Source organism: Astatotilapia calliptera, chromosome 7 (assembly GCF_900246225.1).
Source record: "Astatotilapia calliptera chromosome 7, fAstCal1.2, whole genome shotgun sequence".
NCBI lineage: Eukaryota > Metazoa > Chordata > Actinopteri > Cichliformes > Cichlidae > Astatotilapia > Astatotilapia calliptera.
Window position 1 is genome coordinate 21,660,289 of NC_039308.1, and position 22,567 is coordinate 21,682,855.

At 42.6% G+C, this 22,567-nt stretch overlaps 1 protein-coding gene across 8 annotated transcripts in view; it reads left to right on the plus strand.

Moving 5' to 3' along the window:
• The window catches only part of LOC113025707 (mediator complex subunit 13L), a 90,043-nt gene extending 67,924 nt beyond the window's left edge, over window positions 1-22,119 (plus strand). For 7 of the 8 annotated variants that reach the window (XM_026173781.1, XM_026173776.1, XM_026173777.1 and 4 more), the window contains exons 6-32: window positions 2,636-2,781; window positions 4,670-4,876; window positions 6,066-6,230; window positions 6,330-6,486; window positions 6,590-6,694; window positions 6,852-7,508; window positions 7,635-7,848; window positions 9,344-9,422; window positions 9,534-9,655; window positions 9,872-9,968; window positions 10,104-10,321; window positions 11,956-12,134; window positions 13,186-14,111; window positions 14,339-14,518; window positions 14,637-14,866; window positions 14,964-15,162; window positions 15,280-15,544; window positions 15,628-15,880; window positions 15,964-16,152; window positions 16,247-16,470; window positions 16,565-16,707; window positions 18,132-18,290; window positions 18,591-18,755; window positions 19,002-19,156; window positions 19,479-19,643; window positions 19,838-19,947; window positions 20,263-22,119. In XM_026173781.1, the coding sequence (XP_026029566.1) occupies window positions 2,636-2,781; window positions 4,670-4,876; window positions 6,066-6,230; window positions 6,330-6,486; window positions 6,590-6,694; window positions 6,852-7,508; window positions 7,635-7,848; window positions 9,344-9,422; window positions 9,534-9,655; window positions 9,872-9,968; window positions 10,104-10,321; window positions 11,956-12,134; window positions 13,186-14,111; window positions 14,339-14,518; window positions 14,637-14,866; window positions 14,964-15,162; window positions 15,280-15,544; window positions 15,628-15,880; window positions 15,964-16,152; window positions 16,247-16,470; window positions 16,565-16,707; window positions 18,132-18,290; window positions 18,591-18,755; window positions 19,002-19,156; window positions 19,479-19,643; window positions 19,838-19,947; window positions 20,263-20,395 (5,842 nt within the window). In that variant the 3' untranslated portion in view covers window positions 20,396-22,119. The remainder of the gene's footprint in view (window positions 1-2,635; window positions 2,782-4,669; window positions 4,877-6,065; window positions 6,231-6,329; window positions 6,487-6,589; window positions 6,695-6,851; window positions 7,509-7,634; window positions 7,849-9,343; window positions 9,423-9,533; window positions 9,656-9,871; window positions 9,969-10,103; window positions 10,322-11,955; window positions 12,135-13,185; window positions 14,112-14,338; window positions 14,519-14,636; window positions 14,867-14,963; window positions 15,163-15,279; window positions 15,545-15,627; window positions 15,881-15,963; window positions 16,153-16,246; window positions 16,471-16,564; window positions 16,708-18,131; window positions 18,291-18,590; window positions 18,756-19,001; window positions 19,157-19,478; window positions 19,644-19,837; window positions 19,948-20,262) is intronic. The other variant, XM_026173782.1, reaches the window with a different exon arrangement.
• Window positions 22,120-22,567: the final 448 nt, after the last annotated feature.

The following is a 22,567-nucleotide window of genomic DNA, read 5'->3' on the forward strand; positions in this document are numbered from 1 at the left end:
CCCATTAAAACTCTGATCTCATCGATATGTGTGCAGCAATTGCAGAGTGTGGCGCTGAATTATTCACTTCTTCCTCTTTCTCTCACACACTTGTTTTGCTCTCACTCCTCATTTTAACTCCATCTTTCTTTTCCTTGTCTTCCTAATTTCCTCTCCATCCTTCCGTCCCCCACCCCCCCTTTTGTCTCAATTTTACCCATGCACGGCTTTAATTCGCTCTCTCCATCTTCTTCTCCTTCTGTCTTCCCTTTTCTTCCCCCTCACGCTCCCGCTTCTTTCTTCTCATCCCACTCTCAGCCTTCCCTTTCTCACTCTCTCTGTCTCCTCTCTCTATCTCTCCTCCTGTACTGTCAGCCCTTAGGCAAGTCTCAACCATCACTCCTCTTCATTTATTAATACCTGTACTCATACAGCCCAGCACAGAGAGCTGCCTCGCATCTCTGTCTCCCATTCTCTTGCACACACATGCCTGCCGACTGCACAAATGCCCCAGAGGATGCAAGGAGCCCAGTGCGTCCACACACACTCACAGTCGCTTACTGTGCAGGAAAATGCCCTTTGTAAAAGGACAGGGAGCATCAATCTCCCAGCTGCATCAGCCCTACAGCTTGATGCTCTTTCTGTAGTTCTGCTTTTCCCTGACTTGCATATGATCGCATATTTATTGCCGTTGCGAGAGTTCCTTTGTTGCAATTGTTGCGCACTAGTTATTGGCTTCATTGATTGCTTTATTGGTCGGCATGTTTTGCACAAGCAAATATTTCCTCGTCTCCCTGCATCGTTTTCACTTTTTTCGAGTGCACTTACTCGGCTGCCCCATTGTGAACAAGACGGTATCAGTGCACAGTAAATTGAGCTGAGATATCAGAAGGATCCAGCCCTTAATTATGCTGGATCAATGTCTGAGTTACAGACGGATAGTTAAAGAGAGATATTTCTCTACAGTGATTCCCTGCTATTAGGTCTCGGCTGTCTATAAGAGTCCTTACGGGAGTCATATTTTTGTGTATATATAAATAATGATATAAAATAAATTACAAGCATAAGAGGGCAATAAACAGCCTTCAACAGCTATATTTTATTTGTGCAGGACTGTGTACAGTTAACCAATCAAGAGTCAATCAGCCAATCAGACAGTTGATGGACCATAAAATATTTAAATAAATAAAAACTTACTAATCCAACCAAGTGCTGAAACTATGTGAAAGAGTGAACACATTCAGAATCAAAGCATGTAAGAGTGGAGACACTAAAGATCCCTCAGTGATAATTGTAGTTGTTTGCGTATGTGCATGAGCGGTATTCATGACTTGCAGCTGTTTGCCTGAACTTCCCCATGCAGCTATATATAGCTCTTCATATGGTGGGATGATGCAGTGAGGCCAAGGTTGGAGGACAGTGACATTGAAATCATTTTGAGTCATGTCTTGCAGAGATGATGAACTGTGTGTGTCTGTCTGTCTGTGCGTGCGTGAGGGAGACAGTGGGGCAGCGCCTGTAGGTGTGGAGGCGACATGCGCCTGTGCGCCCGTTTGTCGCAGCCCAGTGCATGCATATGCATGTGCTTCAGCTCTGCTCTTCTCCTGTGATTGTGCAGACCTGTGTTCAAACCACCTGCTGTTAGGAGGGTATGCGTGTTTTTTTCTCCAGGAGCATCAGGAATGTTTATGAAGCGGGAAAAAAATTGGCCTGCTCTGTCTTAGGGTGCATTCAGCGCCATCTGGAGGCCGTCTCCCTAGACTGCGTTTTAAGCTCTGCCCAAATGAGTGACTGTGGAGCTGGCCATTTTATTGAATTTGATGATCCATTACGACTCAAATGGAGGTCAAGCTCCCTCGGGGCAGAAGGGATATTGCATAGGCAGCAGGGTAATCGCAAGAAGATTACAGTACCTGCTGACTTTATTGTCAGTCTGATATCTATAAACCAAGGTAGCAAGGAAGTTTAAAGATTAAAAATATACATCAGTGAAGCTGTCGAGGTACTTGTGATGATGTCCAGCCCGCCCACTGGTACATAGATTGTAATAAGGCCCCAGCAATTATCCTCTGTGATTAAAAAAAGAAGAAAAATATGATGAACTATGCCCAGGCTGTGTAATAAAGAGAGCGCTGCATAATGTAAACATGTAGTCACCACAATCACTCATAAGCAAATGAGGATTTATACCTGCAATAAGGAGCATATCTGGTAACTGATGAAGATGATCAATGAAGGTGGAGCTCAGCGAGGCTTTTACCAAGATCCATTCTGAGGCTGCTCTCTAAATTGCTATTTGCAGAAATGCTCTCATTTGTTATTCTGTGGCCTAAAAGGCAACTTCATGTTTTACTTTTTAAACATTTTTTCTACAAGATCCAATCTTTGGGTTTATTCAGTCTCAAGTAACGTAATGATGTAATTGGATTTAAAATGAATTGTGTTACACTGAAAATTTTACATGGAATTAAAATGGACAGCGTGAACTGCATTGTTATTTGTTCAGGCTGTGTACCTTTACTCGCTCCCATGTCTCTGTGGTCAGCACACTTCACACACACGTACTCACATTCAGTGAGCGCGCCGCCACATTTCTACGCTGTTTACGCTCATCCCTGATTCCATCATCTGAATCTTCACTGTCGTCTCTCCTCAGCGAACACCTGTCGTGTTCCTTCTCCTTCTTCCTCCACGGAGAGAGCAACGTGTGCACAAGTGTGGAGATTGCCCAGCACCAGCCTGCGTACCACATCACAGAACACCACATCCGTCTCGCGCAGACCTCCGTCACACCAGTACAGGGTAACACCACAAACCCGATGTTTTTTTTTTCTTCTTCTAGTGCTTATGCATGTAAAACAAAGCAATCCTCATGTTCGATATATATCCAACAGAGGTGTGATTATTATTATGTAAAAATGGAAGTCTCTTAATTTCCTTAATGGAAAATGAGATGACAGTGGCTGTCAAGTCAGCAACAGGTAGAGAGGAAGCATTTGAATCTTGAACGCTTTTGCTTTCACTTTCAAGAAACCACAGTTAAGTGAAATAAAAGTGATCACTGCTGGTAGCCCATAGAGTTATTTCTGAATAAACAATTGTGCCCATGCTGTTTATAATAATGAAACATCACTCAGACCAGCAGTGTGGTTCAGTCATGTGTTTTTAGTATTACCGCACAGTTGTAATAACAAAGACACATGACTGCTTATTGCTTGGATGAATGAGCAAAATCTGTTGTGATGCACAAATAATAGTTATTTTTGGTCTTGTGAGTGTGACACTATTTTGTGCATTGTACAAATCATTATGTAATTAGAATAGAATAGATTAGCCCTTTCTTGTCAGTGGTCCAACTGTGCTGGAATAAAATATAAACATATATATCCTATATACAAAAACAATAAAAGGCACACAATAGAAGAAAGAATTGGTCTGAATAGAGTGGCCTGAGTGATGGGGGCTACTCAGACCATGGCTTTGTTAACAGTGTTTGTTAACAGTCCAAATGGCCCAGTGGAAGGGTTGGGGCGTTAGGGTTAGGGTCAGGGAGGTGTGGGACCTGATTGCCCTGAGGGCAGCAGGTCAAACAGGTGGTGAGTGGGGTTCATGCTGTCACCTGTGATGGCCCTGGTTTTCCTGAGGGAAGAGGATCTGGCGAGGGCCTCCAGGGGTGACAGAGGGCAGCCAGTGATCTTTTTGGGCTGTGTTAATCACTGTATGAGCACCCTTCATTGTTGTAGCCCCTGTGTACCAAAACACCTAGGCAGCAGGAGTGCACACTCTCCACTGAGGAGTGGTAGAAGACCAGCAGCAGCTTCTGGTCAGGCTTATTCTTCCTCAGGACACCGAAGAAGTGCAGCTACTGCTGGGCCTTCTTCAGCAGGTCGTTGGTGTCAGCAGAGATGTGGGTGCCCAGAAACCTGAAGGTGGAGACAGATTCCTGTTCTCCCTTTATAATCAGATTGGAGTGGACCTGTCTGTGCCTCCTGAAGTCAATTATAAGTTCTTTGTTTTTAAGGACGTTCAGCTTCGGACTAATTGAGGCCGGCTGGTTAGGATGCTGTAGTCCACAAAGAGCATCCTCATGTAGCTCTTCCTGTTCTCCAGATGGCTCAGCGCTCTGTGAAGGGTGATGGTGATGCCATCCTCCATGGACCGATTTGCTCTGTAAGCAAACTGGTGGGGGTTGAGGACAGGGGGTAGACAGTCTCTGATGTGCTGAGACATTATCTGCTCTAAACACTTCATGACTACAGACGTGAAGGCTATAGGTCTGTAGTCATTGAGGCTGTCTATACTAGTTCTCTGGGGATAGGAATGATAGTGGAGGCCTTCAGACAGGTGGGAACAGTGGCACCAGTCGGGGAGAGGTTAAATAGCCTAGTGAGGATCCCGTTGGTTACAAAGTATTTTACATACTGTACTTTCAGATTGCTTCGTTAAAAGTAATATCTTATATTTTAGGTGCTTCTTCTTGTGGGTTATATGTGTAAAAAGTCCAATTCTACCAGTGGTAGAAGTTTAAATAGCACAAACCAAGAGTAAGTATTTCACCATTGCAGTTATCACTAAAGGTTTGCTGTGCAAAGAAAATAAAAATCAATGCAGAAAAAAATAATAAAATGGTTCAGAGCTACTGATGTGTGAACTTTGTTTCTTTCTCTACATTATTAATTTATCTATGCAGTGATCCTGAGTCCGTACGGTCTGAGCGGCACTCTTACAGGTCAGGCCTATAAGATGAGTGATCCAGCAGTGCGGAAGCTGATGGAGGAGTGGAGCTACTTCTACCCCATGGTACTTCAGCAGAAAGAGCTAGGTGGAGAGAAGGAAAAGGAGGAAACAAGCCAGGCCTACGATCGCAACAGTCACGTGGCGGTGGAGGTCGTTGTAGGTATGGAAAAGCAATGGTGGTGAAAAAGACATTGGATTTAAAATGGTATGCAATTCAGTTCAGTACAGTTTTATTCATATAACACCAAATCACAACAACACTAACCTCAAGGTGCTTTTTTATTGTAAGGCTAAGATGCTACAATAATATAGAGAAAACCCCCCAAATTAGATGACCCCCTGTGAGCAAGCACTTGGCAACAGTGGGAAGGAAAAACTCCCTTTTAACAGGAAGAAACCTCCAGCAGAACCAAGCTTAGGGAGGGGCAGCCATCTGCTCTGACTGTCTAGGGGGTGAGGTGAGGGAGACAGGCCTGCTGAAGGTGTGGAAGAGAGCCAAAAAATAATAATAACTAATGATTAAATGCAGAGTGGTGTATAAACAGATAGAGAGTCAAAGAGGTGAGTGAAGAAGAAACACTGAGTGCATTATGGGAACCCCCAGCACCCTGGGCCTATTGTAGCATAACTAAGGGAGGATTCAGGGTCACCTAATCAATGCAAAAAAAAAGAAGGAAAAAAACTTTTGCTGTGCAGTCAGTCTGCAATGAAACTCATATCCTGCATAAAATAATACCAAAAAGCAGTACTTAGTAAAGAGGACTGCAGTTCTTTCAGATGAGAAGGAACTAGAACAAACACCAAGAGATCAGCATCACGTTAATTACCCTCTGTCCTCATGTAGACTCCCAGGCAGTTTGAGCTGAGGTATTAGTGGATGAGGTGCTTATACTGCAATGATCCTTACAGTCAGTTATCAAAGAGCAGAAGTCAGGAAGTGACTGGAAGGCAGGGGAGGAGAGAGCAGGACTGACAGAAAGGAAGAATAGTGAAGTGAAGTTGAGGTAGAAAACCCTGGGGAGTTACTCTAACAGTTACTCTAATCAGTCTGATTCCACAGCTTTGGTTTGACCTGATTACAATTAAAACTGCTTTGCATCTAAAGAGGAAAGCCAGAAATAATACTGAAGGAGTGAGTACAAACGGATTTTAGATTTGATTGTGTTTTCATGACTGGTGAGTACGAAAGTGGGTAATTACATTAACAGAAAAGCACCAGACATTATACAGCCTCTTTATTTATGTAAGGTTAATTATTAGCAATATCTAGAAATGGTGCCCATTTAAAAAATTAAGCCAGCGTTTAAATGTATCCTATAACAGCAGATCCTCTTTTCTTGTATTCTCAGGTGGAGTAAGAATGACCTACCCATCTGCTTTCGTGCTAATTGCCCAAGGAGACCTACCAGTGGAGCAGCCTCCACCTGTTCCCACAGCTCAGGGCCTCAACAAAGAGCTGAACCACTGCAGCGTGCCACTGACGCCACCAACATCACCAGAGCAGCCATGCTCCGGTAACAGGGACACAGACATGGCGCAGCGTTGTACACACATGCTGAAATGTTAAAACTACACAGTTTTACATTGACAGTGTTTTTTTCTTTTTTTTTCAGCGGACAGCGGCTTCGTAACCTCGGCCTCGAGTGTGCCCACACCAGACAGCAGCATGAGTATCACCAGCATCAGCCCAAAGCATTCTGGGAAGAAGCTGACTTGTCAGGTGGTCCATCAGGCCTGGAGGGAGTGCTATCTCAACCAGCCTCAACATGTGTAAGTAAATCTGGAGTTTACTCCCTGACTTTGGCCGGATTATAATTGAAGTGCAGTGATGCAGCTGAGCTGGCGCCCTCATGGATCTGTTCGTTCCCTGCAGACCGAATCAGTCAACTGAAGTAACGCCTCGAAAGGAAGTGCCAAATGGAGTTACCACGTGGGATTTCAACGATCTGGGAGCGAGAGCACCTTGCAGCTGCTCTAGGTACTCCAGAATTGCACCCAAGCTGTTCCAAATGTGTTAGATTCAGGTGTTCTTGTTTTCATGCTGATGCGTTTAAAAACAAACTTTTCAGGTATATAATTTAGTTGGAAGTATTTTCATAGAATTTTAAGTAGATTGCTATTTATTTTTGTTTCAGGTTAAAGCAGCAGAAGTCGAATCTGACCACTGCGTCCACTGCCAACTCCCAAACTAGTGCCAACCCCACTCAGTCTTCTGGCCCATCATTATACACTCCCTCCCTGCCCAAACACAAGACCAGTGACAAGACAGAAAAGGGTGACAAACAGTCCAAGAGGCCAGCTGTTATTCCTTTCCACCATCGTCTGTCTGTCACACAGGAGAGTCCTCTGGAACAGGACTCTCCAGGAGGGCCCCAGCTCGGTGGCCTCGTGGCGCTGGATCCACCCATAGAGTCCCTGGCCACTCTGCCAACCTGCAAGTATTCCAAGCCCCACTCCAATGGCAGAAAAGCCCCCGAGTCCCTTCTCCATTCACCAGTATCTCCACTTCCACCCACTCTTAGCCCGCATCCCCGGGTACAAGACCCAGAGGCTATGGATGGGCCTGTGGATATGCCCGCCTGTCAAGATGGCGCTTCAGGATTGGGGGTGATTACTAGCGAGACAGCTGTGTATGCAGCTCTGCTGAGGCAGAGGGAGAGTGGTGCTGGCTGGTGGAGAGGCTTCAGGACTCCCAGGACTGATAAGACTGACTTTAGACCCTCTGAACTCCCCATTGATAAACTAGAGGAAGTGACAACAGACACAACCATCGAGGGAGCTTCGCTTAAAAGGTAGGAGAGTTGCACCAGTGTTGGGGAAATAATATTTGGAAGTATACTGAAAATACTGGGAATTTAGTGCATTTGTATTGTACATGAGAACGCAGAAGAATAACCTTGTTTTTTTGTCTCCTTTAGACTATACGCACAGGCGCACAAGAGATTTAAACTCTCAGAGGAGAGAGTGAGGCAACACATCCAAACTTTGGGCCTGTTCCAGCAGCCAGGTGTCGAGGCACTTCGGGATAATGGGGACGATCCCTATGACTTTAAGGAAGGAGACATTGAGTACACTTTCTCCACTTCCAAGAGATTAAAGGGTCAAGGGCGAGAACCCAGCAAGAAGGCCAAGGTAGGACAACACACAGTTTGAAAATACAAATACAAACAAAAAAACTGGATTCAGGGAAAATGTAACGTGGTTAAAATCAATATTTATCTATTAATTATGGATTGCATGACCACTTGTATGCAAGGAGGTCTCATAGTAGCTTTGTTGTTTAATTTAGTTTTACAGTTGCCATCAATCGTGCTGTAACAGGTAATTGTTTAGAGTAAAACATAAAATAAATAAAGCTATCAATCTTATCTGTCCAGTCACCCAACCAGCAGACATAGTTATCAACCAGGTCACGGCTTTCAAAGTTACAGCCCAGCGGTCAAAATCAGGCCATCCATTCCACTTTGCAAAATGTGACTACTGCAAAGACGTAAAGTATAAATGTAGATTTTCCTCTGGTTTTCAAGCTTAAAAACTGATCACATCATGAAAGTCCAAACTGAGGGTCCAGAGATCTGAATCATCGTCATTTTTACAGCCTTCGTACCGATAGACTTCACTGCTGACCTGCCATGCTACACCGAAATAAGTAATAGACCCACCATAAAAAAAACAACAGAATGAATTAATAGAGAATTTGCTATTTTATTCAGTATGGGTCTACAGTGAAAAAAAGGGCATTTCCTTTGAATTGAAAGAAAAATTTTTAATTAAATATTTTTTAAATTAGGACTAGACATGAAGTAAGTTCAGTTTACAGATGTATATCTTTAACTGTAACTCTCTGACCCTGCTGATCTGCTACAATAACATGTCTGTATAATTTATTAAGGCTGGTCAAATTAGAAACACTAATGTGTACCAGTTTTAGAAAACTAGTTCATGAAATCCAAACATTTCCAGAATGAACTTCTGAAACACTTCCTAACACTAAAAAAAGGTATATAGGTTATAGTCTTTATACGTTATTAGAAGTCTACTCTACTTAAGTTCAAATTTAAATATATGCAGCTCATGTAGTAAAATGAGTTTAACAACCGTGAGCCAGAGGGTGAACATAACAGAGCATTTTGCAGCTAAAGACTTGGATAAGCCACTAGTAGGGTGGACAAGTCAAAAAAAGCTAAATGGAGAGTGAACAGTAAACTTTAACCCATCATTTTGTCTGAGCTATACCAAAGTAGGTTCTATTTAATTCAATCCAATAAAGTTTTATTCATATAGCACCAAATCACAGCAACAGTTGCCTCAAGGTACTTTAAATTATAAGACAAAGACTCTACAATAATACAGAGAAAACCGCATCAATCACATGACAAGCACTTGGTGACAGTGGGAAGAATAAACTCCCTTTTAACAGGAAGAAACTGCCAATTAATACTGAAAATGCTAAAAATGCTAATACTTTGTGTTCTTTGCTACAGAATGCGGCATTTTATTAGGATGAGGCATTTTGTAGCACAAAGCGTACATTATAATAATGAAGTGAGGCTCTCGACATATTTTATTGAATCTGTGCTGAACATAACCTGCGAATGTTCTCATTTTATTTGAATCCCTCCACTAGGGAGAAGAAATCACCAGCAATGGAGCGTTAACTGATGGAAAAGATGCTATGTCCATTTTTAACTCTGCTCCAAAATCAGGTGGGGGTCCTAATCACAGACATAAACATAATTTACATGTTCTACAAAACAGCAATTCATGTCACACATGAGTAGTTTTGTTCAGTCTAACGATGTTTTGTGTTGTTTTAGACGAATCAGGCCAGGACGACGGAGCTGCTAAAACCAATCCCTCTCTGACCAGAGAAATAGATCTAGTGGTCAACATCTCTGATCTAGACAACATACTTGATGAAGATGATGAAGACCCGGGGGTAAAATATAATGTTCTATCTATATTCTTGTAACAATGTTAACAGTGGTAAGACACTATGTAATTTTCGATTTTGATTTAAATTGAAACAAACAAACAAACAACAAACAAAACTCCAAACATCATATTAGAAAATAAATAGTATTTTAGTTAACGATTTAAGAATTTTAAAGAATAAATTTTTTAGTCACATAACTTACCCTGTAATACTTTTTAGACTGTTTACCCAAACCAGCACTCAACTAAGGTACCAGTGTCAACAGAAGATCGTCCTATTGGAAAAGAAGGAAGAGTTGCAGTACCTTATCCATCAAGTGAGTCACTCTGATGAGTATCTAGTTTTAAAATCTCAAAAGCTCCCTCAGTTTGGTGTTTATTATTCCGCTCACCATCTATTTACCTCCCCCTGCTCTCTCTGTGTCTCCTTGTCCATCTCTTTTTCTTTTCAGCAGTAGCAGATCTCCAGCGGATGTTTCCCACCCCGCCTTCTCTAGAGCAGCACCCAGCCTTCTCTCCCATCATGACCTATCGGGACACCCCTAGTCAAGAGCCCCCTGCGCCCACTGGACCAGCTGACCACCTTCCTGCAGCAGCCTCCACCCAGCTGACTGAACACAGGATGGAGGTGGAGGATGACATTGGTAGTCCCAGGCAGGAGGATATCAAGGTGAGGAGAAGCGGTAGTTAAGATTGTTAGATCTGACACTCTGAATTGATCCCTAGTATGAAAACATGTCATTAGCTTTTTGCAGCAAGCATCAATTTAGAAAAGTGCACAGATGGATGGAAATAAGATAAATTGTCCATTTTACTTGTTATTATTTAAATGTCTGACTTGGCTGACTTGGTGCTAGCTCATATCACACTGGAAGTGTTTCACTAATACCTTTTAATATTAGAGAGCTGTACTGACTGCAGGTTCGGTGAGCAGGGAATGCTAATCATATGCGTTATGAATGCATTTGCTCCGTACTGAGTGCATCTTCTTAACAACACAAGCAAGTTACTCCAAGCAAATCATATTGTTAGAGCAGCTTCGATATGAGAAGGAAGACTGAAATACATAAATATTAGATTTGAGTGAATATGACTTCATGATGAGTTGACATACATAGTGATCTAAAGCAGATAAGGGTTGTCATAATCCTGCTTCTTATGACATGTTATTGAATGTTTAAACGTGTGAATAATTCAAGGAGAACATCTGCTTTTAACAGTTTCTTAGAATCCTAATGCAGTCCCTAATGCAAACAGAAGATCACTGAGGAGTATCTTGCTAACATATCAGTTACGCAGCTAAAGCTGAGAAAATGTCACTGTTCTGTTTGCTCTAAAAAACATATTAATATGAACATGGGTAGTTTCCCCAAGCCATCCTGTTGCTTTAAATAGTCAACAGAGTACCACAGACAGGGGATGTTTGCTAAAAAACACAGTTCTCTGCTCTTTCAAGAAATTATTTATGTTTTTCAAGAAAATTAGCAAATAGATTTATGACTGTAGACTTTGGCCTCCTGTGACCCTGAACTGGATAAGCAGAACTGAACTGGATGGAGGCATTAATTTTGTGGAATCACTGGTTTATTAATTTCAGTGATTTTCAGGAGGTATTTATAATTTGAAAATCTGTGATTAGTAGATAAGCAACAATTCTGAAACTCAAGGCAGGGACTGCTAATGATGCTGGGGACAGACATTCAATAATGTGGCCACTGAATTGTTTTTTCCAAAAATCTGGAAAAATACTGTCTTAGTTGATTTATTTGCAAGCCTGATTTCTAAATAGCCCTTTTAACCCTTGTATGGTGTTCGGGTCTGTGAGACCCGTGTTCAGTTTTTTTCAAAAGAAAAATTAAACAATTAATTATTTTTACACGTGTAAATGTGTTGTGTCTTTCCACTCACTCCACTTGATTATAACTGATTTATTTATAACATTTTATATAAAAGAAAAACGAGAAGCACATTAATTCATAAATGTGATCTAACAAAGGTAAAGGGAAAAAATTAACCATGTTTGCTGTTCATATGTCTTGTAATTGGGATGAAGTAAACATCTGTTGAGTAATTTAACATAAAATTGTTTGATAGTGTTAATTTGGAAAGCCAAAACTCTAGCGGGTCCACCAGACCCATGAACACTGGCTGAGTAACAAAAATACGAACACCACACAAGGGTTAATTGCGCCTACAGTAGAAAGAAGCTTTTCCTCAACTTCTGCTCTTTAACCACTTATTCAGCGTATTGAAACATGTCTTTATACTTGTAAATAACAAACATTTATTCCTCTCTTTGTCCAGCCGCTGATAGGCTCCTCCATGTTTGCTCCACTAGCCTGCCTACCCAGCCAGAATCTTCCACCACTCAAGATTCCTGAACAGTGTTATTACCGTCCTTCCTGGTCCTTGTTGCCCAAGATGGAACATTTCCCCACGGTCATGCATCCCCAGAATTCTGCTTTCACCAAGGATGGATACATGTGAGTAATCAGTTATCACATTAGAGAGTAAAACGACTTTCATCTTGTGCTTCTCTTGGTTGGTTGGTTGGTAATTTTATTTCAACATGTGAACAATATACAAGTACATTTAGAAAAGAAATAAGAGAGAAAAAAAATACTATACAAATTACATACAAAAAACCATTCTGATTAATTTACATGTTGAAAGGGAGTGGGAAGAAGTATACACTTATTTAATCCCACCCCTTTGCCATAAATTATCAGTGAATATTTAGTCAGCTTCCTTACTGATATAATTTGTGATAAAAATAGTGAACAGATTTCTGATATACTATATACTATAATATCACATCATGAATTTTTTGTTTGTTTGTTTGTTTTTAAATAGAGACATTCACTTAATTTAAATATTTTCCTTTTCTTTATAGATCGAGAAGATCATATTTTTATAACTCTTTTTGAACAGTTTTATGTTTGGACATTGCTTGTAATTATAAATCACTGTTTAAAATAGTTTAAAGCTTCTGAAATTAAGCTGTCAACAGAATGCAAAGACACAACTGTTTTGACTTTAAGTGTAGAACATCTGTTTACTGTGTTGGAGAGAATTAGGGCCCAGCTTTACTTTCATGTAGTTTTAGCGTGTACCTGTCACTGTAACCTTTAATTACCCAGGTTGGTCATTAATAACACATTCTTATTTGCAATGATGGCCGGGGGGTGGGGATGGGGGAGCCTGGGGAAAATGGGTAGTTTAAAGAAAAGCACACATCCAAAACATCTCAACACTGGTGAAACGCTGCCCCCTGGCGGCAAGGATTTTAATCTACCAAGGATAATTAATGAGTTCATTTTAAAGGTTTTTTTAAGCATGCAGTTCCTGATAGGATGGCTTGTGGGCACTTTTTAGCCTCACTGGAAAGACTGTAGTGCTCTAAGCACGATATCACTTAGTTTTGAGGATTTCCTTTTGTGTTTGGAACAAACTGCACAACCTTTAAGAGATGCTTCCAGACAGTAACACTAATCTTGTTTGTCTCACTATTTGTTTTTTCGATTCTTTTTCCAGAAATATTCCCAGTGTTCCCCTTGCTGACCAGGACTATGTGCAGATGAGTGGAGCTACTGCCTCTACCAGTACCACTACTGGCATCCTCCCATCTCCTGCCACCCCACGCTTCTCTGTGCCCACCCCAAGAACTCCACGTACACCACGGGGCATTAACACTGCAAGCTCTGGACAGGGTTCAGTAAAGCAGGATGGTACTGAGCTTAGCTCACCAGTTTCCACCCCTTCGACAAGCCTGCCTCTCAGCTCTGTAGAGCCCCTAGCTCGGCCGGGCCCGTCTCTGCCTGAGGCCCACAGCCTGTACACAATCCTCCTCCTCTCAGACTCTGTCCTCAGTGTCTTCAAGGATCGCAACTTTGACAGCTGCTGTATTTGTGCCTGCAACCAGAATGTCAAAGGAGCAGATGTGGGGGTTTATATCCCAGATTCCACTGGTGAAGATCAGTATCGCTGCATGTGTGGCTTCAGCGCCATCGTGAACAGGCGACTGGCCCTCGGAACAGGCCTCTTCCTGGAGGACGAGCTCGACATTTTTGGTCGAACCTCCGAAGTAGGGCGAGCAGCTGAGAGGAGGTTAGCACTTTCCAGACGGGACCCGACTATGGGAGACTCCAAGGCCAAGCGGCCGCAGGATGCAGCGCCTGCCTCTCCTGCGGTCATGGTCCTTTTACAGGAACAGTGCTCCCACCCAATTTCTTCTCTGGCTTCACTTCATTTCCCCCTGAGCTGCTCCTGCCACGGCCGCAAAGGGGCACTGCTCCAGAGCTGGATGTCTGAAAAGCAGTGGGCAGATGGGAGTGATGCCTGTACGGCCTGCTACAATGCTTTGGAGCAGGGACTTCAGTATGTGGATAACCCCACAGGAGGGAAAGTAGATCTATCCGTTGTCAGAAGTACCGCTCTCCACTCCTGGCCTCACACTAATGGTAAGAATTGTAATCTGGCTTCTAAAGAGTGGACTCATATGATAAATAATTATGATAAATCCCTTAAATTAAGATATTTATTATGCATGCTGGGCTGCTTTTATATGTAATCTATGATGTATTTTGTATTTCTTTATGTATTTCTTTGTTTCTTTGGTGTTCAGAATCTTGTTAACGCCTGTGCATCTGTACACTTTCTGTGTGTGTATGTGTGTGTGTCTCGAAAGTGGTGGATATGAGCATGTTGTCGTCACAGGATATGGTGCGTATGCTGCTGTCTTTGCAGCCTTTCCTGCAGGATGCCATCCAGAAAAAGAGAACAGGACGGACCTGGGAAAACATCCAGCATGTTCAGGGTCCGCTCACCTGGCAGCAGTTTCATAAGATGGCCGGGAGAGGTTCTTATGGTGAGTCAGTGCATTCTTTGTGTTTACGTGAACAGCTAGCGCTTTGTGTTGAATTTCACCTGTATATTTTGTGCCATAATATATATCTTAAAGATGTCATAATGTTTTCCTTTCTTAGGTTCAGAGGAGTCTCCGGAGCCCCTGCCCATTCCTACAGTGCTGCTGGGTTATGACCGGGAGCGGGACTTCTTGGCACTGTCCCCGCTGGCGTTGCCTTTCTGGGAGAAGTTGTTGCTGGAACCTTACGGTGGGCAACGAGATGTTGCTTATATGGTGGTTTGTCCCAACAGCCCCTCGCTTTTGTCTGCTGCCCGATCCTTCTTTCTGGAGCTTAGTGCAGTTTATGAGGTAGGAGATTGAACTCCAAGTAAGAGCCACGGTCCGATTTCAACTCATTTGTACATACTTTGAGACTTTCATGTCCTTTTCCCAACTCCTATTCCAGACATGCCGTCTTGGGAAGCACCGTCCGCTGGCCAAGGTGTCCAGAGATGGCATCGTGCGCGTGGGAGAAGATGTGGAGAAAGAAAAGCTGGAGGAGCTGGATGTGGATCAGTGGTTGACTGGACCCTGGGTTGGACAGCAGCACACTGACAACCTCAACAAACTCAAACTTTATGCTTATGCTTGCAAGCAGCAGCTTGGTGAGAATCACTGAACAGAGTAAACGAACTGGATCGCATTAGCTCTGTTTTTGAATCTGTATATTTCTTTATCTTAGGTGAATAAAGATGGGCATGTGTTCTTTTTATCGCTTTCAGGCCCCCAGCTCTCTGCCCTGCCATTGGACAGCAGTCTTCTGTTACCTCCCAAAGCCCAGCCGCCTGTGAACAACACATCCTCAGCTCAGCCTTCTTCTTCCACTCAAGGAGAACAAACTACAGGTGGTGCCAGTTCAGTAAATGCTTCAGCCCCAACTGGAGCAACCGCAGGCCAGACAGAAGAGATCCAAGGAGGAGCCAGTGACTCCAAAGGACCTCCTAGTTCCACCCCACCAGCCAACACACCAGCAGAAAACCCTGAACTGTAAGATTAAGAATGATTTTAACATCTCAGCTGTTCTTCCAGCTTATTTACACTGAAGCTTGTTTCCTCTGCTCTTTTTTCAGCTCTTCCGAGCAGTCTAGAATAGGCATCCCCACTGTGGCTGACTCAGTGGACAGCCATGCCAACCCACCAGCTATTGTTATTTACATAGTGGACGCTTTCCTGAGCTCAAGCGGAGCGAGAAACGATGGAGGGGAGGAGGAAGAAGGTGACGAGGTAGAGTCAAGTAGCATTTGGCTGCTAGGGCTTCTCCGCTGCTACACAGAGATGCTGCAGACACTGCCTGAAACAACAAGACCCGCACTGGTGCTACAGGTAAGAAAATAATTGCGAGGCAGGAAGCAGAATTCACTTTTGATCGCCATCCTCAACATTTCTTTGCGTCATTTATATTTTAGGTGGTGCCGTGCCAGTATCTCCTCCAGCCAGCTAGCGGAGAGAGCCATTTGTACCTGCAACACCTGCGCTCCCTGGCCTTCTCTTGTTACTCTCAGTGCAGGCGTCTACTACCCCAGCAAACACATATCAAGTCCTTGACTGGTTTTGGCCCAGTTTCCACTGTCAGTTCGGTACTTAAGAGTCCAGAGGTAAGCATGACAGTTCAATGATATGTTTGGTTTCAGTAACTGTAGTATATATCATAACTTCCCTTTTTAATAAAATCCTAATTGTTTAATGTAGCACCCCAGCCCACTGCAGCTGTACACTCCACCATTTGTGCTCGGTCCAAGCCGTCCCAAGCAGCCAGAACCAGGAGAAATATGGGCAGAGCTGCCTCCCAAATACAACGTGCTCTTTGTAGGATACTGCCTGTCACATGACCAGCGTTGGCTGCTTGTTTCCTGCACTGACCAGCAAGGAGAGCTCTTAGAGACTTGTATCATCAACATTGATGTGCCGAACAGGTGAGAAACGGTTTCAGTGAAAGGCCTGTCCTGTCAAAGCGTTTGGTGTGACATGGCGGTTTCTAGCTTTTTTCATGATTTCTTCTCACTTCAGAGCCCGCCGTCCTAAGGCGTCAGCTAGGAAGATGGGACTACAGAAGCTGTGGGAGTGGTGCATTGGCATCATTCAGATGACATCGCTGCCATGGAGGATTGTTATTGGTCGATTAGGCCGACTAGGCCACGGGGAGCTTAAAGGTGAGTGACACAACTCATTTTCAGTTCTTTCTGATAGGTTTTAAGCAGAGGAAGTGTGCAGTAGAATAGTTTTTTCTTGCAAAATAGCAGTAAAAAGTCTTGAGGGTTAATTTAGGGTATAACTGACCTTTACTCTTCATACTGCACATCTATCAATATTACAGTGCTGAAAAAATGAAATTGATCATTAGAAAACACATCAGATCTCAATGAGAGAAAATATCTATTTGTAATATCTATAATGATACGGACTGGGCAATGTGTTAGGAATGAAAAGATGTTCAAGGCCTCCACAATCCAGACCTGGACCAGGACATCACTGAGCTCTGGTCATGCTGAATGATGTTGTAGTCAGCCCAATGTTTCACATCTGTCACATGTGCTCAGGGTAAACCTGCTCTCTCTGGAAAGCACAGGGTGCCAGTGGTGTACCTGCCAGTTCTGGTACTCTATGGGAAATGCCAATCATGCCCCACGGGGAAGTGAGCACGGGCCCACTAGAGAACGTCAGGCCCTCAGGCCATCCTCAGGAAGTCTGTTTCTGATTGTTTGATCAGAGGCGTTCATATCAATGGTCTGCTGGAGGTCATTCTGTAGGGCTCTGGCTCTGGCACTGCTAATCCTGTTCCTCCTTGCACAAATTAGTAGATACCAGTACTGCTGATGGGTAAAGGACCTTCTACGACCCTGTCCAAATCTTCTAGAGTAACTTCCTTTCTCCCGGAATCTCCTCCATGCTCCTGGGACTATGTTGGGAGACACAACTGGAGAAGTTAGCGTACCTATGCGAAGTCTGTAGGGTCCACGTATCACCTCATGCCACCAGTTGTGACACTGACCCTACCCTAATGCTAAAATAGTGAAAAAAAAGAAAAGATGAGGCTCCAAAAAGGCCTTCTCCTGTAAAACCATTCCTGTTTTAGGGATTGTCTCATTGTTGCCCCTCTAGTGCGCCTGTTCTTAACTTCATTAACAGCAAATCAGCTGAAACTGATCAACAACCCCCTCTGCTACTTAACCACATAAGTATCCCAGAAGTTTAACTAATGCGATGCTATACTCTGAATGAAAAGTGTTTAATTTTTTGAGCTCCATATAATCCACTGAAAGGACACTGGGACTCACTGGACTTGCTCAGTTTCTGGCTTTAAGCAAAGACAACTGGGCCATTCAGTCAGCAGACTTCTCTGACGAACTCTTCTTTTATTCTTTTATCGTAATTTAATTTTCTGACCTTTTGAATGGAGAGTTTCGTGTTACCCACCTGTACTGATTACAGATGTAGTCATAGACTGGTGCACAAACACACGCACACACATAGACACACGTTTTATAATGGAAAGACATTTCATAACTTGCTCTCTCTTAAAACCTTGGCTTTTCTTGCTACATCTCTATATCCCCTACTTTATCTCTCTTACTAGACTGGAGTTCACTCCTTGGGGAGCACTCCCTCCACTCAATAGGACGCCAGCTAAGGGAGGCGTGCCGCATGTGTGGGATCTCAGCTGCTGACTCTCCAACAATCCTCAGCGCCTGCCTGGTCGCCTTGGAGCCACAGGGCTCCTTCGTGGTCATGCCTGGTAAGTAGCTCACCCACTTTAGCAGTTAGCATAATAAATTATGAGTTTAGCTGTCATGTTTATGGCTGTGGCACTAATAATAGCGCATACTTGAGCGTTCAGACGTCACAACAGTCAGAGTAACAGATTAATAACAGAAATTTTTTTGCACCAGTGTGCAAATAAGAAAAAGTGTACATAAACAAATGTTTGTATTCAGCTATAATAAATAATTAAACATGTGCTGACCACTTTAGTTCAATAGCTAATAAATACAGTTTTCCCCTCACCTTTTGTGTGTTTCTGTTTATGCGGATCCAGATGCGGTTACCATGGGCTCTGTGTTTGGCCGCAGCACTGCTTTGAACTTGCAGACCTCGCAGCTAAACACACCTCAGGATGCTTCCTGTACACACATTCTAGTCTTTCCAACTTCTTCAACTACCCAGCTGGCGTCCAGCTCCTACCAGACAGAAGACAATAATGGTAACGCCACCCAGGATAGCAGTTATGCTAAAGTAATAAGATTATTTAGTAGTAGACCTTGAACAGTTGGATAAATACGATGGTGCTTTTTTGTACCAACAGGTGGCGTCCTTGTGCTTTGAAAGTCACATTGAAAATAGTTTTCAGATATGTGCTGCTGTGTGCTTTGAGTAGGCTTTTAATGACCACAGATAGTTGCTGTTGTTGATGAGTAAAGCATGCATTTACTTTACTTTTTCTCCTCAGATGACATGTTTGATCTTCCCTTTCCTGATGAACTGGAGAATGACATTGGCATTGGCATAATGCTGAACCTCCACTCTTCACCCAACACCTCTCCCGTGCCCTCGCCTGGGTCTCCATCTGGGATGGGAATGGGATCCCATTTCCAGCACACCAGGGTGAGTCAGGGTTCAGTGGAAAGAGGGTGCACAGGCTTGAAACAAGTGGCACCCTGTAACAAAAGAAAAAGAGCGACTGTCGTATATTTTAAAATGTAAATGAGCTATGTTTACACATAACCGTTTTATTTCGGTTGAAAAATGAAGAGTTGCCTGTCATAAAATGCTAACGTACGCATTTCTGTTTAAGGAAGACAGCCCACAGCTGTCAGTGCACATGCTCAGAAATATAGCCTGTTGACAGATGAATAAATTGTACAGGTCATGACCCCAGATTGCAATGAAGGTAATATTTATTTGCTGGCATTCTCTCTGTCTGCAGAGCCAGGGAGAGCGCTTGCTGTCAAGGGACAATCCCCCGGAGGAGCTAAAGCAGCAGCCGCTGGCTCTGGGCTACTACGTCTCCACTGCACAGGCGAACGGACTTCCTCACTGGTTCTGGGCCTCTTGCCCGCAGGCTGAGAAACAGTGTCCGCTTTTCCTCAAGGTACCCACAACAATGCAAGTGTGGCTGAGAATGAATGTAAAGCTTTCAGGATTGGAGACAGAGGGAGAAACTCAGAGAGACACAAACCTCAAATTTATTGATTTGTTTATAGATCTGTTTATAAAATCTTCAGGTAAACTTCGAAAGCAGTCAAGCTTCAGTACTTTAAACTGCTTTGTGTTTCTTGCCCGCAGGCCTCTCTCCACCACCATATCTCCATAACACAGTCAGATGAGAACGTGTCAGAGAAGACTAAGAGGGCCCCACACCCCTTGGATTCAAAGACCACTTCTGACGTGCTCAGGTAACTTCATTATGTGCATTAAATGCTAATGAAATTGACAAGCGTGCTAAATGTATATGTTTCATATTAGCACCAACAATTCAGATGAAGGAAGCTGCATAAAGCCTGAAAATATGAAGCCTTCTTCTTATAGTTCTTGAAAAGTTCATAATTATCAGCTTGATAATTATGCAGATGTTTGCATATTTTTGTCAGTGTGAAGAATGAGTTCAGAATTAGATGTGATCTCATAGAAAAAGCAGCAGTTACATTTTTTCCTCTTCAACAGTTTTCACCTAGCGCCTTGATAAAACTGTGTATATTTTCCACTCATAGGTTTGTGCTGGAGCAGTACAATGCCCTCTCTTGGCTGACGTGTACCCCTGCCACTCAAGATCGCCAATCCTGCCTGCCCGTCCACCTGGCCATACTAGTCCAGATGTACAATGCCATCCTAAACATGCTTTAGCTTTTGTGAGACTTCCAGGACAGCAGTCAAGGGCCGAGGGTTAGCTTAATTTCTCCTGTGCCTACACCTCTTTCCGACCACCAGAGGGCACCAGAGCTCCTCTGTTCTATTAGGTAGACATGGATTGATGGCAAATAAAGGACAGGACAAGCCAGACAATCCCATTCCTGGAATGTAACGAATAAAAGAAGAGCGAAATGTTTTCAACAGCAACGTCACTCAGCTGCGACGCAGTGGAAAGCCAGTGCAGGGTGTACCTTCAGAAATGGGTCTGTGAACATTTCGGGGAACACGGACAGATCCATCCCAACTATGCCTATCCAAGAAAAAAACTAAAAACAAACCATTATATCCCACATGGGCAGCATCTCTTTGTGTGTTTTGAAGCATCTGTGGACGACATTTACAGAGAAGCTCCGTACGGTTCTTTTTTAAACACCCTCAACTGTCAAAAGGGACTTCTGTGCAGGGTCACATGACTCCACATGGCGTGTTTTACAACCAGCAGAGTGACGTGAGATCACAAGCGCGTGTCTTTGTTACATCAAAGGTGTTTTTACATTTTTTGTATAGAACTGAGCTCCTTGTGTCTCTCGGTTGCTGGTTGGTTACAGAAACTTTTACCTTCACTCTGAGAGGAGCAACTCCCACTCGCTCCAGAAGGGGGGACTATTTGATAATGGCACTTTTTTCCCCCTCGTACCTTCCAAAGTGTTGTAGATATGAACACGATGGAAAATATTTGTACAGTTGAGTAACATGTGTTGTTTATAATGTATGGCATACATTTACAAAGAATCGAGACTTATTTTTAATATTTAAAACGAGAAAATGAGAAACTTAAACAAGGCCTTTTTGTTCCCATTCGACCATTAATCGTCTTGGGATCTGAAATAAAAATTTGTCATTTTAATGCAGTTGTAAAGACGCCATATTTATACAAATTATATCATGTCATAGAATTTGATATACATATATATATACATATATATATATATCTATATATATGTGTGTACATACATAAATATATATTACCTCTTTCAAGCAGGCACTTAATGTTACTGGGGATGGGCACAGTCTGAGCATTTATTAAAGATGCATTTTAGTTTCTTTTTGTTTTCTACAGATGCTGAACATTTTAACTTTTTATTTAAGTTAAATTAAATTCACGCAGGAGATACGCTATGAACTGTATATTTATAAAGTGTTCCTATTCTCCTAACAAAAACTTGAAATAGGCAATAAAATCCACGGTATTGCGAGATTATGAAACATTTCCGAATGATGCTTTACTTTATTGGCTCTCCTAAATGATGTCAAGAAAACCATTAGAAAGGCCCGTCTCTCTCCAGCTTCCCTCAGTCTGCTCTTTGTTAGATTCCTAGCATGTTTGTATATACACTTTTCAGATGTGTTTTTTGGAGTTTCTTAAAGTTGTACATTTAATGCTGGTTGGTTTACTTTCACTTAATTCATATCAAAGTATTTTTTTCCCTTTGAGCTTTTTTTTTTTTTTGATATACAGTATACAGTGCAAAACTCATTTAATTACAGCCAAGAGGTTAAATTGCCAAGTAAGTATACACAAATGTACAAAGGCAAGTTTGCAGAAATTTGTTACATCTGTCATCACTTTGAATATCAAACAGATCCACTTTGGTGGGAGAGATCTGTTACTTTTACACTCTTTTTTTTAGTAAATTATTAAAACTCTTGCAAATGAAGTTGTGTTCAGTGTCCTTTAATACCAAATAATGCAAACTATTGACTTTTTGTCATGTTTTTGAACATTATTCCATACTATTCACACATTCTTGGGTTATCCAGTTTATGGTTAAATGTAAACAAGTCCTGCATCTAAGTAAAGTTGTGTTGTTTCACGTTATGCTACTGTTTTTTATTCTACTGGTGATATTTAGCGAGGCTTTTCACTAGGCACACCCTTTTTTCTTCAGAACTACCTTCATTCTTTGTGGACTAGATTCAACAAGGTGCTGGAAATATTTCTGAGATTTTGGCCCATGTTAACATGATAGCATCACACAGCTGTTAAAGAAACCAGTAAGGGATGGACATGGTCAGCAACAGTACTCAGGTACACAAGGATGTATTAAGCGCCCCAACATGTGCCAATAATTGCAGAGCCAAATCTGCTATGATATACAACCTTGT